Below are 19,270 nucleotides of genomic sequence, written 5' to 3'. Positions count from 1 at the left end.
TATCAATCTTAATATTCGCGGCCGTTGTTGAGACTAGCTGTGCAATTTCCCTTTGTTTCTTCAAATCTATAGTTGATATGTGATCCGATCTTTTAATTGTTATTGTTGCTTAGAAATATATAAAAAATGAATGATAACTTAAAATAGATTCAAAACAAAAATTATATTTAATAACAGAAATAGAGAAACACAGAAAAAGACGAAACAAATCACAATAAACATAAAACAAACAAATTAACACCAAATAGAAGAAGAAGAGGAGGAAGAAGAAGAAAAACATACAACAAAAACAGATAGAACAAAACGAATGAAGAGAAACTTTTTAAAATTAAAAATACCAAGAACATATTACATATAGACTGTATCCCGGAAAAAAGTTGAATTGTTGATTTGGGAAACCTTTATCCATATGACAATAAATGTCCAGTCCTATCAGTATCATGTAGGCCTATGAATTCTTATGAATTGGTGAAAACATCCTTGTCAGCGAATTGTTATGACTATGTTTTCATTCATTCGGTATTATCCTGCTCTTCCTGTTTTCTACAACACTCTCATTATTCAAAGTAAAAGGAAGATGTAGAGAAAATTACGTCATGAACCAAAATATGAACGCGACAAACAAAAACTGATTTCATCGGCTTACTTCCGTACGATATATCAGGTGATTTAAGTCAGGTGACTATATCATGACGTAGTTGAAGTCATGTGACTGATCACATGACCTGTTGTTGGTATGAATTTCCTCGCTGATCGTCGCGTCGGTTGTTCTAGATCCTTGTTGCGTCGAACGTTTAGAGAGTCAGGAAAACATCTTTGGTGGTGAATTTCGATTTCAGCTTTCGTCGACGAATACAAAATTGTATAGGTAATATTTCAGAACTTAACAGTTACTAGATTGTCTACCAAATATTTTTGAAGGCTTTTTGAGAACAAAAATGTTCATGTTCATGTTCATGGCGTGCGTATTTTTGTGGTGGACAGTTGCTAAAATCGATTTTTATTCATCATTATTGATTTACCAATAGAAGCCATTTTCAAGACACGCGCATATTTAATTAGAAATTAGAATTACATGTGATGAGATGATATATATGCAGTAGTAGCCAGTAAATCATGAATGAGTTTGCAAAAAAAATGCATGTGGTGGGTGTGAGCAAGATGTGATTTCTGAGGATGAACATGGCAGAATTGTAAGGAAGTGACACATGTTATTGTTTTATGTGGAAATTTGAATGTTTTTATGGGCGTTGTTGTGATGTATTGTGATGTGTTGTTGTTGTGTATTCACCAGAATTTCGATGATCATCAGCATCTTCCCAACTTAGAATAATACTAGCATTGAAGAGATAGCAAGGGCCAGTTTCTCGAAATCGTCATAATCACGTCATGTAGCGCTGTACAGTGAGTTAACACGCTCTCATTGGCCGATCCGCTCGAGTGGTTTCAAATTTAAGTGAGAAAGGGTTCACTTAAATCTAAGCAGAGAGCGCAATGACAATGCCAATACGCAATCTTACACAACACTCTGACACGTTATGCTTTATACACATAACTGCATGGTGGACACTAAGCATCTATGTAGGTACACACATAAAATAGAAAAATCAACAAACATTTAAAATGAGAATTTTTCAAACTAAAGTAAGGCTTAAACTTAAGTAAAGTACTTAACTTTTTAAGGATGCTGAAAAAATCATACAAAATAGAAGGCTTAACTGGAATATCATGATTTTCGAACCGTATCAGATCAAACAGAAAATTGCAAGCTTTTTCCTCGCACTAACATCTTATAACGTTGAGCAAATGGCAGCAATAGCCAATCAGGGCAAAAAGCGCCAGTGTTTGAAAATGAGGCTGAGACGTGTCGAACGTAAAGTGCATACACTGTACATGGACATGTAAGCTACTTTTCTATGTGTAAGTCTAAGTTTGGGGACATCCCATAGAAATGCATGTTAATTTTATAACACATTTTTTAATGGGATGTTCAAGAAGGTAGACGGTTTTGATTGTCTATTCTGCAAAGAATTTTCTTCAAAGGGGTTTGTTATTGGAGATATTGAACTGTCGCCAACATTGTGTTGATGAAAGTTAACACATATATACAAAAGTGAAGTCTAAAAAATGATGGTGATAATGATCAAGACTCTTGATCAACCAGATGGGGCCTGTTAGTGTTAATGAACTGTATAAAGCATGTTAGGCCTTTTTGAAAAATAGGAAGGAAGAGGGCAAGAGGCCCTTGGCCGCTCGGTACATTTTCCCTGATGCCAAGCCAGGCCGGGCTATTTTTTATGTTTGTTTTTTTTTAATTCAGAAAAATAGGATTTTAGCAGTATGTTTTTCATGTCTTTATATTAAAATAAGAGAAAAAAAAAAAGCAGACGGGGACGCTTAACATGAATTTTTAAAAAATGGCCTTATAGAGGTCTAAGGTGTTGTATACAATATGCGATTCCGTGAAACATATCCTGTATGAAATTGGCTTATTTTCCATTTGGTCCCAAAACATGATAAACCCATCTGCTAAAAATATACATGTATAATATTGACTGGCCTTGATAGAGATACCAGGAAATGTTGCCCTTACTGAAATTAGATTAACCGAGTCAAAAAAGAGCCAATGTGATTTTAGTAAGGGCAATTGTATCATTGTATCATCGAAAAGATAAGCCAGTCAATATTATAATTGCCCCTATTCCTTTGTGAGTCATGAAAGGTTAATACCGTAGGGTACTATACCTTGCTACCGCGTCGCACGATAGTCTGATCAAACTCAGCTGCTTTGAAGGGCTCAGATGTTTAATAGGGCCAACACATATTGGGCTCAATATTGAGTTTTTGTATACAACGTGAAGAGTTAAAATATCAGGAAATATAGCCCGCTTGAAACTGCTAGTTTGCGGAATCGGCCAAATAGGCATTTTAATTGCATTGTGGAATTACCTTGTATAGGTAATTATTTTGTATAATGGCCCCCACAATAGTTAGAGGCTAGTATAGTTTTATTAGTTTGCCACCTGAAAATATATTTCCATTACCTTTTAGATGAGAAATAAACCTTGTGTTTGATTGAATATCCTTCACACATGTTTGCACAAGTAAAGCCATTGAATTTGACCATTTGATTGAGGAAGTAATGGTTCCTTAAAAAATTAAATTTGTGTATTTGCTTCTTGTATGTCACAGGAAAAATAACCTGTTCCAATCATTATGGCAAGGCTATTGGGGCATTGTGCTTTAGTTTTATGTTTGCTCTGTAATGTTGATGACATCATAGATATTTTTAAATTTGAAAGTATAATGTACATGTATCACAAAAATGAGATATTTCTCATATTAAAGGTCCTCATGACCTCAACTACAGTACATGTAGGCAAGCATGTTTTAATGGAACATTTTTTATTTAAAGAAAATTAAAACATTGATTGAAATTTGTTTTTAAAATCTGATTTAAATGTTTAACAAATCTGATTTAGCCCCAGAATATTTTGATTTCTGTTTTCACTTGAGCTCTTAGCACCGCATTTCAAGAGATATCACTACAATTGCGGTGCTAACCCTGCTTTTTCTGGGACCAAATAATCCTGTATTATAGATGGGACTAGCCTACTTTGGTAAAACCAAATGTACATTATGAGTCCTCTACTTTCAGTGCTGCTAAGATACCCCTTAGCCCCACTGATAATATTGGGATCAGGAAAATTTTGTGAAAAGCACTTACTATTTTGAACAAATGGTGAAAGAAAAAGATTTTTTTTTTTTTTTTCCTTTACTTTAATCAAAGTTATTTTTATGTGGATGTGGTTATTGTGTCATTTCCCATATGAATTCATGTGAAAGAACAACAGGAATGTTTCCAAATTTTAAGAATTTAGAGGGGGAAATACCTTTCTAAACCAATTTTTTTCAGGTGTAGTATTAATTCATGTTGTCATCATGTGTGCAGATGTTCCTTAATTCACTGCACTTGATTATTTCCTCACAAATATTTCCTGCTGACTAGAATAGCAGCGAATGCTCACTTTAGATAACATCATTTGGGGATCTGTCTTTTTTCATCCTTATTTTAGATCCTCTTCTTAGAAAAACTTTCAAGATGGCTTCCGTTGCCATTATCAAAGTCCCCAACATGAACTGTGAGCTTTGCCGCAGAACGATCGAGATTGAACTCACCAAGCTTCAAGGGGTCAAACTTGTGAAAAGTTCTTTGCCGACCAGGATCGTCAGGGTCTTCTATGACAATGAACTGATTGGTCATGATGTCATAGCTCATGTCATTGATGAGCTTGGTTATATAGTAGGCAAAGTGGAGTCTTTTGCCAATCCAGTTTCACCCGACGTTGGATCAAAGGATGAGAACGCTCCTGTTGTATCTGAGTCCGGAAAATCTGATGATGATGATTCTGCTGTAGCCAATGTACAAACAGATTTTGAGGAGAAGGAAATAGGGCCACCGAAGTGTGAGACATTTAACTTGATAATCAAGGTAAGTGTCTTTTTTTTAAGTCGGCATATTTTTTTATATCGATTGTTGGATAACAATTTTTTAAAAAATCCCTGTCAAGTGAATTCAGAAGAAACATTGTAAAGTTCAGTACCATTTTAGAATTTAGAACAAGACTGTCCAAGTAGTATTTATCCCTACTGTATTTATTCTGTCTTCTTTCCAATTAAGAATATTTTTCTAATATTGTTTGTCTTCTTTTTTTTAAAGAATAGAGAGTAAATTGTTTGCTTTGTATTTATTTTGTCACTTTCATATTAAATTAAAAAAAAGTGAGACTTTTTCAGGGTTCTAAAAAAATACAATTCCTAAGTTCTTCCAGGTGAATTTTAAATTTATCTTTAGGAGAAATCTATCATCAAATGATGATATCAAGTATAGGCCTAACATTTAATAATCATGTTTCAATTCAATGACATTTTTTTTTTGAAATTGGAATTTAAGTAAGATTTTGTGATCTACAAGGTTTTGAAGTCTACTGTTTTTCCCAATCTGTTTGAATTGTCTCTGGCATTTTGTTATCTTTCTAGTTTTAAATTGTTCTCCTCCCCTCAGTATTTTTCATATATTGATATTTGAAGGTAATGATCTTCTGGTAATTTATTTCACCACTCTTATTGAGCAACAGTTACATCTATTTTATAGCAGGACTTCACTTCAAAGTTTTTTAAAAAATATTTTGTTATCCTTATGAAGATTTCAATAAATGGGTCTGGTGTAATTGCTATCTAAAACTTGATGTCAAGTTCATAATTATTAAACAAAAAATTAAAAACAGTTGACATGTATTTGCAAATTGTGGAAATTGATCGACAATAAATACAAAAAGAAAGAATATTGATAGCAATTGCTGTTCAATGAAAAGTGAGGAGGGGAAAAAACACTTGAGCAACACTTCCTTTGGTTTGAAGAATGAGTTCATGCTACATTTGATGCACTCTAGATCATTCAAATAATTGTAAAAACTCCCAGGACCATGCCTTAGTTTAGGTTTAAAGTAGATTATTAATCCTGATCGAACTATTGTGCTATCTTTACAAAAAGGATGATTGGAGAGCAATTTTATCATTCATTTTGTTGACACAATAGTTGTCTACGAGATAAGATATTCCTTATATATGTTGTGGGTTATAAAAATATGTTTTTGTCATCTTCAGTTTGAAAATGGATAGCAGATCAATTAGAATGAAAATGTTTTTTTTTAAGTAAAGAAAAGGTGGGCATTTTACGTTTTTAACTGTACTTTAAATAAAAAATTGACCCCCCCCCCCCTCCCTCTAGGTTGAAGGAAAGATCATAAGAGGGAGTCAGTTGCCGGCTTGCGTCTTGGAGAAGGTTCGTGAGTGTCCTGGGGTCATGAGAGCAACAGTCAACCACGAGGGCGCCCTAACAGTGGTTCATGATCCGGGAAGGAAGAGCATGAAGAGCTTTGTGATGGACGTCATTGCCAAGCTGGGCTATCAGTCAGAATCAAGCACAGGTAGTTACACAACTCTGCTAGATATCAAACAAACATTTAACAAATAGTTGAAAGCTTTTAATGAGACAGATTGCAGTTTGTTTTGTTTGATAATCAAAGTCCAAGTGACAGATGGTTACAAGAGTGAAAGATAGACAAATGAATGAAGTAGAGAGAGGGAGAGAAAGTGAGAGAGAGAGAGAGAGAGAGAGAAAGAGAGAACAAAAAAGATGAGAGAGGGAAGGGAGAGGGAAGGGAAGGGGGAGAGGTGATGGTTAAAGGGTAATGGGCAAAGTGAGTAGATGGAGAATGGAATTGGATGATGAAGGATAGGAGAGAAAGAGAGAGAGAGAAAGAGAGAGAGAGAGAAAGAGAGAGAGAGAGAGAAGGTGGGGGGGGGGGGCGAACTTTTTTTTCCTACGAACTTTTATACCTGGCGCATGCTCACATACAAACTTTTATACTTCACGCATGCAAGGAGGTCACAAACAATTAGACTTTGATTACTTATTGCTTTGCCTCACTATTTATAAAGGCAAAAAACTAAATAAACTGAGATTTGAACCCTCACGGCAACTCCAAGGTTTTATTAGTAAAATGCTGTCCTTACCGATTGAGCTAACGATGAGTTGATGAAAGATTGCTTTGTATAATTACTATCACCCTATTGACCGCCCTACCGGATTCCACGTGCGCATGCGCTGGTTTCCTTCGCGAGTGCGCATGCGCAGGTTCCCCTCGCGAGCTCAAAGTTCGTAGGAAAAAAAAATTCGCGGTGGGGGGGGGGGGGAAGAAAGAACAAAATAAAGAAAACAAATATTGTAGTTGGAGAGATGATAAAGGAAAAAACAGAGAGAATGAGTAGGACAAAGATAAATAATGTGAGAGAGAGAGAGAGAAAAAAAAAGGGGATTTAAAATCAAATTTTAAGTTGTGTTGATTAATATATTTTCATGGCGACTAACACATAATACATTTCAAGCTGGCACATCAAGACAGAGCAGAAGGAGAAATGAGAAAGGAACGACAGAAGAACTGCAGAATTTGCTTGGTAAATCAATTTAATCAAATTTCACTGTCAAGTCAGTGTCAACATCCATTTTGTTGGTGTCACATTCAACCTGAAAGACTCACTACACAGATTTTGATTTTGTCTTCAAATCATTTTGCATTTGTCTTTGTAGTATCACTGTTATCACAACCATGGTGCCATTTTTTGGAATACTAGAATCATATTAGTTGTCCAATTTATTTTGTTCTCACCAGTGTTTTGGTCATATTTAGATTGTTTTCTGTAGTATGTCATCTGCCTTTTCTCTTACTTTTTACATAGCATGTTATCTCATTGTCTTTTTTTTTTATAACTGTCATCATTTTCTTTACGTATTTTTCTCTTTCTTCTCTTTGAATTATTTTGTTGTTGTCAAAATTGTTAAAATTGGTCAAAATCGTCTGAACTCTTACATTATATTAAATGCAAATTGACAAGGTAACTGACTAGGGGGAGGATGCTGGAGATGGTCCAGGAATCTTCTTTTCTTGTTCCTTTCCCCTTGTCCATATCCCTCTACCTCTTTGCTTGCTGTTTCTTTCTTTTATTTTGTTCATTACTCGATGAAGTATATTGTTAATCTTTTATTAGCGTGCACTTATAAGCCTTGAAATATTCTTGAAGCCTAATTGAAACACCATCAGATCTTGTTTTAAAAAACACCAAAAAAAAGAACAAAGAAAGGAAAAGAAAACATGCTGGGGCATCACGCTGAGACTATTTTTTTTTTACTTCTTTTGAAATCCTTAGAGAGCAAACAATGGAATACAATGAAAGAGCTTTTGAACTTATTTGCACAATGGAATCAACAGAGCATTGTACTCGATGAGTGTACGTACGGTGCACATATAGGCTTTCATGTAGTTATTGGAAAGAGTGTGAGCTTTCTAGTTTAGAATATACCAGCAAGGGGAAATTAATGTTACAATAATCTGCATAATTGGATCAAGCGATCATAATTGGATATATATGAAGGTGTATTGTGATTAGGAACTGCTTTCTACATTGGACTTGTGAAGAGAATATGATTTAAGCTTTAATCAGCTCCATTTGAATACTGATCCTGAGCTGCAAAGGGCAACGTGCTCAATCATGGAATGAAAAGGTTGAAGGTTCTATTATTGGAGCTTGGGGCATGTACCTCTAAGACTATATATGCTCATCCGTTGTTCAGTGCACTTTGAAAATGCATGAGTGAGCTCAGCTATAGTGCTTTGTCTGTCTGTGCCTGTCCCGTTATTTCTTTGAAATTAGGAAGGAAGAGAGCAGACCGTATACAGCTGAAAACACTTTGATATTAAATGTAGTCTAAATAACATTGGCCTATTTTGGGGGAATCTAGACCATGCAGGTCCTTGAAATTGAGACTTGGTTCTTCAATTCCAGTTTTGGTCCCCCACACCAAGACTGACTTTCACTTTGAGACGAGGACACCTCATCGAGACCAAGTCGGAAATTTCTTCATCCCTACAAATATCAAATATTTCAGCTAAACATTAACCATCAAAATCAAGTGAACCATGTTGTTCTGTCATTTGGAAAAGGAGCTTGTTTGTGGAAGAAAGAAAGTTCAAGTTGAAAGCGAAGGATGATTTTGTAATCTGCTTTTCTGCTGATATTCCTCAGTTTGAATTACCCAAGTTCATAGAAAATGAAGATCACTGTGTAGGTAGTTGGCCTTGAAGCCAAAGAATGTTCTTTTCAAGAACTTATTTGAGATAGATTTCACATTGGGGATCATGCAGACAAGCAACATTTGATTAAAGGATTTCTCTCATTGGATAACTTTGAGAGGAAGATAACATGAAGAAAAACACTCAAGGATATGTGGCACTAGTTGCCGTCAATGGTAAGTGGGCCAAGAAAATGTTGGGGTGAAGTAGCTTCTTTCTTTCAAGAGGCATTTTGTTGGCGATATTTCCTCTTGGTCATTCTCTCTCAGATCACTACCTGTGATTTGTTTATTCGCCCTCTGACTCCTAGAGTACATGTATGTATCTCTATTTTATTATACACTAAAATTTACTTCTCAACTTTTTGTTGAATGATATATATGTAATTTTTCCAACTGCTCCAACATGTAGTTTTATGTGGTTACTGTACTTACGGACTATGCATGCATGTTCATTATCCTTGTCATATCAAATGGAATAAGTGGGAATTAGGACAAAAATGTGTGCAAACTTGCAATATCAGCTCATACAGCTTATACTACTAGAAAACAGGCTCATAGACACGATCATGGTTTTTAATGTACTGTACTGTTGACTCATTCTTTTTTTGTCAATCTAATTTAATAGCAGCTAACCATGCATGAAAATAATCTTGCTTGAACATTCTCGTTTATACATGCATGTACATGTATATATCAGTTTGTGTTTAACAATTGAGAAGTGAATGCAGGAAGTGGGAACCAAGCTAGTGAAGTCTTTACAAATTATCCATTTGATTGTTATAATATAATTATATCAATTTATAATTGTATTTGAGATATGCAATTTGCAGAATGTAAATTCTGTTGCATGGAATTTAAGAAATGGAACATTATTCCCCACGTACATGTAACCTCTTGTTGTTTTCAAATTGATCAAAATATATGCATATATTTGAGTATACTATAACTACCATTGAAATATCAATTTTGTGGGAACTTTGATTTTATGGTATACTGGCACATGTTGTAACGTATACCGGCACATATTTATATGTATATAAATATTTGAGGAGAGTATCATAAAATCCTGTGCTCTTTACAGAACCAGTTGGCTTTAATATTGAACAGTGTTGAACCATTTCAGTTCATTTAGAGGGCCCTCGAGGTGCAATATATACGTGTTTGTATATCATAAAAAATATTAACAAAATCTTGATATAACCATATAATACTGTTATATGATACAAGAAAGAAGCATTGGTCAATGGTCAAATATATCAAGAAATTTTCAATTTTGGGTGAAATAAAATGATAAATGCTATATATTGCCCTAGAAAATGAGAATTGTTCGATATTCACTTGAGAATTTTGAAACCAATATGCAAGAACATAATTTTCTTGAGGATTAATTATGAAGCTATAAAGATATAATTTGAAATACATTGTAGCTATTAAGAGACTACCAACCATTTTTGTAAAGCACTGAAGGTGTGTATAAAAGAGTTCCTGTAGGAATACTCACATCAACAACTCAGCCTGGAATAAGAACACAGTCTAAAGTTCAGTTCTACAGGTGTGTTCGGTTTGTCTGCGATCTCTGGGCAACTGGGAGGGCATCCACACCAGACATAAATTGTACGATGCTTGGATAAAGAATCGTTATGTAGTGAAGTTGGTGTACATTGTACACACCAGATAAGAATATTGTGTAAATAGTATGTAGCTATTAAACCTTGTATGTTTGGTGTCAGCTTGTGTCATATCTGCATTGGAATTTTATGCTAGGCCCTTCGATCCCAAACAGTTCATGGTTTTCGTTCAGTACGATTTGCACATTTATGGTCCTGATTCAATAGAGTTGCCAATTTGTGTTTGATTGATTGCGCCTTGTAAAGTTCTTATCTTTCTTGTTATTTTCTTCAAGATGAGCTGTCACTTTTGCCTTTGGATTTAACGAAAAATATGCATCATATAGCAATAACTATCATGAAGATTTGTTGTTATATAATATTGTCCAACATTAGTTTGAAGATTTACCAAATTTAAATGTAAACTTCTGATTACTGTTTGAAATAAACTGTTCGGATTTATAACCAACCTGTCCAGACACACAATGTGTGGATACATACATGACATACGTACAGGCTAGAAAAAACTATTCTAGCTATACAATTGTATACAATAAACTTTGCTTGGCTGAATGGGGAAGGGATAGACAAATAACCGGCTCTGGAGGCAGACTAGTGTGAACAACCTTTGTAACTCTTACAGGATAGGCTTTTAGGTACGTTTATACTCAATTTTGAAGGCAGAATGAGCAATTTGAAACGCTCATCGTAAACGCTCATCATAATCGCAGTTCCACGGTGTACTGTTTATGCTCACTTCTCTGACTCTGCAGCTGGATTTGCAAACCTGCACTGCGTATGCTACGTTGACCCCAATTTAACGCATTTACAAATGATTGTGCGTTTATGCTTCCTTAGAATCGCCGATCCAAAACGCACCTTTTTGTGAGTTTACGATTGGCGAGTATAATCACTGTTTTTCGGTGATTCTACAAAAATGAGAAGGACGCAACTGTGTTTTGAACTAAACACGTAACAAAGGCCTCATTTTGGCCAGAAAAAGTTGAGCATAAACGTACCCTTAGTATAACCATGGACCTACTACAAGTAGGTCCATGGTATAACTTACAACTTAGCTCTCGAGAGCTAGCGTCCATTGTACTTAAAGGGAAAGTCCACCCTTATATTAAGTTAATTTAAATAATTGAAAGTAGAAAAATGAGAGAAACAAATCAGTGAAAGTTTGACCAATATCTGACTAAAATGGGAAATTTATGAATTCTTGAAGTTGAATGAAATACAAATTGGCAACATTGTGACGAATCTTGCGAGCTCCTCTCCAATTTGCTTTGTACAGAAAATTTGATAGATTATTATTTTCTTAGATATTGATGATGGGATTGATTGGTTTCATGCAGTGGTTGTATAAATACATATTAGCAAAATTATAATTGCATAGGGTGAATGTAAGCTTAAACACTTTCTTAAGGGAAAATTTAACTAGGGAGGGGAGCTTGCAAGATACTTCACAGAGTTACCAATTTGTGTTTGATTGATTGTACCTTGGAAAGTTCTTATCTTTCTTGTTATTAATCAGATTTTGCTCAAACTTTCACTGGCCTGTTTTTCTGTTTCTATTAAAACCAAATTGACAATCAGAGTAGATCAAACTCTCCTTTGAGGCGAGCAAAACTGAGCATATGTATACTTGTGATAACAACAAGCTGTGCTTGTGCTGCAGGGCTATTGGCTTGGAGAAATTCTCAAGTCCATTGTATAGGCTGCAGGTAAGCAGAGGCCGCGGTGGTTCACCTTTCTTTCATCACCTCTATGGGGTGCTGGAAGACTTTCATTCTCTTTTCCAGTGAAGTTCACAGCATGTGTTAACTGCAGCAGCGAAGCATAAGTGTATAACTATTCCTAATAATACAGAGCTTGTTTCAAACCTTTCCTCATTCATATTGACATTGGTGCTGTACGTCTCTATCAAAGTTGAACTTCAAGTGAAGGAAAATGCTCTCTTAAAATTGTGTGTTTAGAACTTGAGCTGTCGATCATGATCAAGTGCATATAATTGAGGAGCGTTGAGGATTATTTGCTTCTTATATCCTTTAAGAACTGGAATTGTGAGATGAGATGTTTGTGAACGTATATGTCATCATCTACAAGTCTCTCTTGAGTTCATTTCAACTTTTCCCTCTGCATTGGTGGAATAAGGTTAATGAGCTCTAGTCAACATGAAGAAAGATAGTCAAGCCTATGTTGCCCTTGTTGATATTAATGGTAAGTTCAAAGAAAATATGAGAGGTTAAATGGGATACATGTAGGCTTTGATTGGTTTCATGTATGAATTGTGTTAAGAATAAATGTGTGTATTCATGAACATGAAGAGAAATATCTTCTGCCATGAAATAATCTTTTTATTGTGCACGGTGGTCTTCTGAAAATTATAACTACTTCAATTTGTTAGTATCATTGAGATTGCCATGGAAACTCTTATTATTAGAATAATGTCTGTGCATAGCTGGCAACACATGAGAAACATCTCTGCAAGCCCCGCTAAGAAGTGATTTTTCTGTTCAACTTTGATTTATATGTACAATGACTATCAACTTTCCTCTCACTAGTATGAAAAGTATCGTTTTCACAAAAAAAAGAGGCATGCAGTGACAAATTTGAGAAAGGGAGCATTTCTGTCATTGAAAAGACTTTTTCTTTCTTTTACTTTTCTTTTTTCTTTCGTGGAGCTCAGTTATTATTCCTGCACAGCCCCCCCCCCCCTAGGCCCTTACACTAAACAACTTCAGCACTGTAAAACAAATTGGCCACAATTAAAAGACAATGTATGCCCCCTTTTCTGAGTGAGTCTGGGGTCACGGCCAAGAGAGAGAGAGAGAGAGAGAGAGAGATAAACGGACAGACAGACAGAGAGACAGACACACACAGAGACAAAGACAGACAGAGTCAAAGAGAGACATAAGAATGGAGGGAGGAAGAGAGAGAAGGAAAGAGAGAGAAGGGGATAGAGAGAGATAGTTGGAGGGAGATACAGACTTTTGCTTTCCTATATTTGAATACCAAATAAAACTAAAATGGTTTAGGAAAAGTGAAAAATAGTACTTAACCTATCACACGGTGTTTGTGATTGACACATAAACCTACTTTCCCAAGATCAGAGGAGAGGAAGCAATTGGAAATACCTATTGCATTTAAAGTATGATTCTTTGGAAGTTGTTCCACCTCTAGTTTCCTTCCGAATGACTTATACTTTGCAACCAACCCAAACCTTGGAATTTCCTCTTATCAATGACAAACATGTATATTGCCCTAAATGTAGGGAGAATCAAAAATTACTAATAAAATATATACAGGAGACCAGTTTCATAAAACTTTTTATCTATGACAAATGCAAAATTTCTATGACAAATTTGCTCTCAGCCAATCAGATGCCTTGATTTCAGTAGCTTATAACAGTAGCTTGTAACTTGTTATTGATATCAAGTTTTATGAAACAGGGACAAGAGGGTGTTTCACAGAGATCCTACGTTGAAGTTTTCTCTGAATTGAACTTTTCTCTAAATTGGACTTATTATTATGGAAAGCCATAGTATCTTTGAAAATATTTTGTAAAAGTTATTTTAAAAGGCATAAAATGGTGATTCAAAACATTCATATTTTCTATTATCTAGGAGATTTCATAATCTCAATGTGTAATTTATGAAAAGTCTAAAATACTTGAATTTTTGCTTTTGAATATATTTTGTTTTAAAGGCTACAAATGGCTCTCCATAAGGTTTTAAGTCCAACTTAGGAGTTAAGTTTGACTTAAGATCTTTGTGAAACACCACCTGGAGTTTATTGCCATTTGAAAGCATATACATGTACCTGAGAAAGCCATCACACACTGTACTTTAAAAAACATATATTGTTCATGACAAAACAAACAAAAAAAGGATGTGATGTAGCATGGATGACTTTTATTTTACTTGCACTGTTTACCACACTAAGAATTATAAATTATATGTCATTTTCACAGTTTATTATTAAAAGCTGATGTAGTTTGTTTTAATGTTTGAGAGGATTGAGAATTGATATATACTGATAAGATCCATCATCATTATTTAAGGATTTTGTTTTGTTTTGTTTTGTTTCAGGAGGTTGGGGGGGGGGGGAATATTGAAAATGTCTATAGATCATACCATTGTTATACAACTGCTTATAGTTCCAAAATATGTACATTGTAAGAAATAGTTTGTCATGAAGTTAAAAGTATCTTTTGATTTTCAAGGTATAGGAATGTAGAAATATTCAAGTGACGTGAAACATTACATACATATCTCTAAGACAATGACAAAACATTAAAAAGCAAGAGAATGTAGTAAATCCAAATCCCAATTCATGGTTGCCAGAACATGCAAGGAGTTTCTGATGAAAGTAGGCTCCAAGCTGTTTCTCAGAATGGATACTATTGTTCAGGGTCATTGGCTTCAGTTGGAAAACATGCACACCCCCACAATTTCTGTTTCGAACAGAAAATAATCATGAAAATCAGCATGTTTCACAGCCTGTCATTGTCCTATTCATAAATATCAAGCATGGTATGGCAAACAAGTGCCATAAACGGATTATATATCTATTATAAAGTGAAGAGTAAATCATTCACTTGAACTAACAAACTAGAAATTACATTAAAGGGAAACATTAAAGGGAAATGTCATGTATTTCATGTAGTCACCTTTTGAAACATTTTATTTCATAAACTCTGTAGAGATAGACATGTATTTGATCTTCTTGTTACATGTATGTCAAACAGACAGTATTTCTCTCCCATGTATGAAGACCTTTAGCTTTTCAAATCAAATACACAAACAAAAAATCTGTTTTATAGATTTTTTAAAAAGGAAAATCTTGTGTGGTCGGATTATGTTACTTTAAAAAAAATATGCAATGTTCAATTAGACAAAACATAATTGAGATCCTTATAGTCCTTACAGTAAATTATTATTCTTTACTTTACGTTCTCTTGATGTTTCTCATGTCCTACATGCATGTATCGTGGTCGAGAAAAGTGTGAAATTGTTTGTCATTTCTCCTAGTTTCATTTTTTAATATACATACACCTGTAAACTTCAGTCTGTCATTGTTTTATTGGGTACATATTTGTTTTCCATTACTTAGGAATTTAAATGTGTTTTTTGTTATACACATGTATATATGGGATGTTGACTGATATCACATCATGACATGTCATTAATGAGTCACAAACATTTTATGTCATCTTGCCATATATTATTATGTATATCATGGATCTGTTCATTAACTGACTCAAATAAGAGTGAATATGAAAGCATTTGTTCTTTATCAAGTAGACCGACATTGATATGACGTACATGTACATGTATGCATGCATGGGATATGAGGAAGTGGGATTTAAAACATTAACCCACATTAATGTGGTTGTCCTCAAATCTGTATGGAACACTTGAAAGATGACAATGGCGTATAGCTGACACAAGTCATTCAATTATCCTGTTAGAGCGGAACATTGGATTAGCTTTCAGGGACATCCTTTTATATTCATCTTTATGGTTACTAGTTATTCTATTTGAAATTATCAAGTTGTTATTTGTGGTTTATTTGCAAAAGCCTTATTTCCTATGCTTTTTTTCTTGTGAACTGTACATGTACATTCTTATGCATGGTCCTTACATGTACCTACCCCTCTGATTTAATTTGAGTTGGTTCGTTTTAGTCAATTTGATTTGTTAATGTCATGTATTTTAAGCAGTAGAAATATATAACATTGAAAGGATTATGTGTATGTGATAAAAAATGAAAGCTTACAAGTTGCCAATTCCCTGTCTTCCCCAAAGAATAATTCATTCCAAAATTGACATTTATAATTTATTTTCATCACTTTAGACTGTTCACAGCCAGCTGACGATGCCCATCTTCCCAAATCAACGAGCGATTGCATACAGAGTTACCACAACCCCAGGGGAGGGGGTAACGACGATCACCCTTCCACGAGCCCCGCCCACCCCAAAGAGAAACCCACCTCCGTAGACAGGGCCGAGATACAAGCCCTGATAGCATCTGAGGGGGATACCCCACCCTCTACCTCCAGGGAGAATGGGATTAAGAACGGGGATGTTGTGCTTGAGATGAAGCCTAGGGTTGCTATGGTGAAGGATGATGGGAAGGTGGAGGTCGGGAGATGTGTCATTACAGTGACTGGGATGACCTGTGCCTCCTGTGTCAATACCATTGAAAAATCACTCATCAAACAAAGAGGTAAACTTTTCAAAATTCCTTGTAAAACAAGCATTTTTAGAACCAATGCAGGGTGTGAGGGACTATAGCAGGAATGTTTATCTGTTTGGAGCAAGAAGGGCATTAACTCATATTCTTTAACAGAGGGTTAATGTCCTTCTGGCTTTCAACAGACAGTAACAAGTTTTGTTTTCACATTTAGACAAAACTTGTCATTCAAGTGAGGTTTGGTTTCTTTACTATTACTTTTAAAAGTTAGAATTCTCCATTTTCAACTTTTAATCTTGCATCCACTCTTTCTCCTTAGATTTCAAATAATGTATGTATTCATTTTCGCAACAAAATTGCAAGTTTTAGAGTGAATGTTATTTTCAGGAATAATCCAATGCTGATACCCTTTGTTGTGGCTGATTATATTTTCTTTCACTTTCACAAACAATATTAGTGGAACAGGATAGCCTTAAATTCTAATTAGATAATTATGTTTATACTTGAATAGAGTGCACGTGTATTAATGTGATAATGCTACAAGTCAGGGTTGAATTATTGAGGCTTTCCCACATGAGAATATCTGTATGAAGTAAACCAAAGCACAAATAAAAACTTACTTTGTGAATATTCAAATTAGATTTCGAGAGAGAATGACTGTGTAAAAAAAAAGAGTATATATTTTGTTGTAAAATTGCATTATAAAACAACATATTCTTGAAAATTTGTCGACAATCCCTTTCTTGACCCCCGAAAAATGAGAGGGGATTACATTTGATAGTTTTACTTACTCAAGATTTGATCAACTTATTTTTCACAGGAATGAAATTTACTTGTATTCTGCCTTGAATGAAGACTATGTATATTGAGTAAATATGGTCCAGTAAATATTTGAGAAAGTTCTCATTGCTTTGCCCTTTTGATAACCTGTGGCGAAGGCGACACATTGAATGTTATCTGTATTGTTCTTATTTTCTGTTTATTGATATAAAAAGATCACTCGATTCACACAAACATGAAGTTTTTAACCCATAACAGTTCAATCTTTGAAAGGTTTAAATGAATCAGCTTCTCCTCCTCAAATTGGCAATAATGATTTGTATTTTCCACTCTATCATAGTTTAAAGGTAAAGACCAGTATTGGAAACGCCTCAATTTCAAAAAATGAAATGGAAGTTCTCATTACCAATCATGTGAAAGAATATGTTTTGACTAATACATGATGATAAAAAATTTGCCGGGAAACCGCCTACCATTTCATATATTTGGTAAATTTGTTTCTCTCATGGTCTGTGAGAGATATAGGGTAGTCCCATATACATCTTTCTGTGTACAGTGCTTGTAACTTTACGAAGAATGGGCCAAATTTCTTATCATTTTGATGATTCCAGAACCTTGCAGATGCTAGATGCTAGATGATCAACTTTTTCTGATCGATTCCACAACGTTTCTTTCACAATGCAATCGCATGTCCATAACTGGTCTTTACCTTTAAGAAAAATCAAACTTGCTTAAAGATGTACCGGTAAATACTTTTTTTTCTCCAAGATTGCATATTGGATTTATGTTTATCATGCTAATTCTTTAAATTACTAAACATTTGTAAGGTCCATACATGTATGACTTACTTAATGACAAGAATGTCATCTTTTATGGGCTTTTGGTAATATGAAGTATAAACATCAGTAGTTGAAAAGGAGATTATTTTTGTAATGTTGCATACCGTACATTGTGCATTGGATTGTTTTTATTTTTTATTTTTTATAAATCTGTCTTAACAAGCCCTGCTTTTCACTAGATTCCCTCATAAACTAAACTAAACTAAAACTAAACTTCATAAAAAAAAACAAGCAAACAAAACTAATTTACATATATTTGTTGTTCTCCATGTTAATATTATAGGCATCGAAGCTGTGACTGTTTCTCTGATAGCCCAAAAGACAGAAGTGAAGTACCAGGTTGCCGTGGTAACTCCTGCAGAGATTGCATTGATGATAGAAGACATGGGATTTGATGCAGAGGTGAAAGAGGAGCAGATGGCTGGAGAAGAGACGCTCAATCTCATTGTAAGTAAAAGTTCTTCAAATAACATATTTATCGATTCTCCTGGGGGGTATTTCACAAAGATTCTAAGACCCTGTTTACAGTGAGAAAAGAGCCAGGCCCTGGCCAGGCCTACACGGCCCCACAATTTTTTTTTGTTTAAGGCTACAAATGGCTCTCCATAATGTTTAAGTACAACTTAGAGTTAAGTTCGACTTAGGATCTTTGTGAAACACCCCCCTGATAATTTTGTGTTGAATTCCATAACGGCAGTGTCTTCCTATTGCAGACTCTGAGGTATATTTATGAAATGAGGATGCCAAAGTGCAAAGTGGTTCATTGACTTTATTTCAAACCAAAGTATTTTGAGTTTTCAAAATCCTTGCCCATTTCTTATGTCCATAGAAAAAATATCTAGTTGTTTCTTTCTCTCTACCCAAGGGGTTTTACAAAGAATAAGATCAACTTTAAGTTGGACTTAACTATAGCAGGTTTGCTATCACCATTAAGTGGCATTGATCTCTCAAGGGATGTACAAATCATAGTCACAAATCTACAGAATTTACATTTTTTGATAATTCATTATTGAAGGAAAAAATGTTGTCTAAAGATCATAATGGTGAGAGAAAACAGTGGCAAGAACGACCCGTCATATTTAAGTCCAACTTAAGGACAATCTTAGTCTTTGTGAAACACCCCCCAGGTTTAGTAAATGGATACCAAT

General features: G+C 34.8%; 1 protein-coding gene across 4 annotated transcripts in view; it reads left to right on the top strand.

Annotated features, from left to right (window-relative positions):
- The first annotated feature begins 741 nt into the window (after positions 1-741).
- Positions 742-19,270, top strand: part of LOC592143 (copper-transporting ATPase 2) — a 38,436-nt gene continuing 19,907 nt past the window's right edge. Inside the window, exons 1-6 of one of the 4 annotated variants that reach the window (XM_030992308.1) lie at positions 742-868; positions 4,077-4,492; positions 5,792-5,990; positions 6,952-7,020; positions 16,165-16,536; positions 18,406-18,569. In XM_030992308.1, the coding sequence (XP_030848168.1) occupies positions 4,103-4,492; positions 5,792-5,990; positions 6,952-7,020; positions 16,165-16,536; positions 18,406-18,569 (1,194 nt within the window). In that variant the 5' untranslated portion in view covers positions 742-868; positions 4,077-4,102. Of the gene's footprint in view, positions 869-4,076; positions 4,493-5,791; positions 5,991-6,951; positions 7,021-7,836; positions 8,870-12,030; positions 12,526-16,164; positions 16,537-18,405; positions 18,570-19,270 lie in introns of those variants that run through there. The other 3 variants (XM_030992309.1, XM_030992310.1, XM_030992311.1) reach the window with 3 other exon arrangements.

Source organism: Strongylocentrotus purpuratus, unplaced genomic scaffold (genome assembly GCF_000002235.5).
Source record: "Strongylocentrotus purpuratus isolate Spur 01 unplaced genomic scaffold, Spur_5.0 spur5_scaffold_2, whole genome shotgun sequence".
In the NCBI taxonomy this organism is placed as follows: Eukaryota; Metazoa; Echinodermata; class Echinoidea; order Camarodonta; family Strongylocentrotidae; genus Strongylocentrotus; species Strongylocentrotus purpuratus.
The sequence above is the reverse complement of the archived record's forward strand: the minus strand, read 5'-3'. Positions and strand labels throughout refer to the sequence as shown.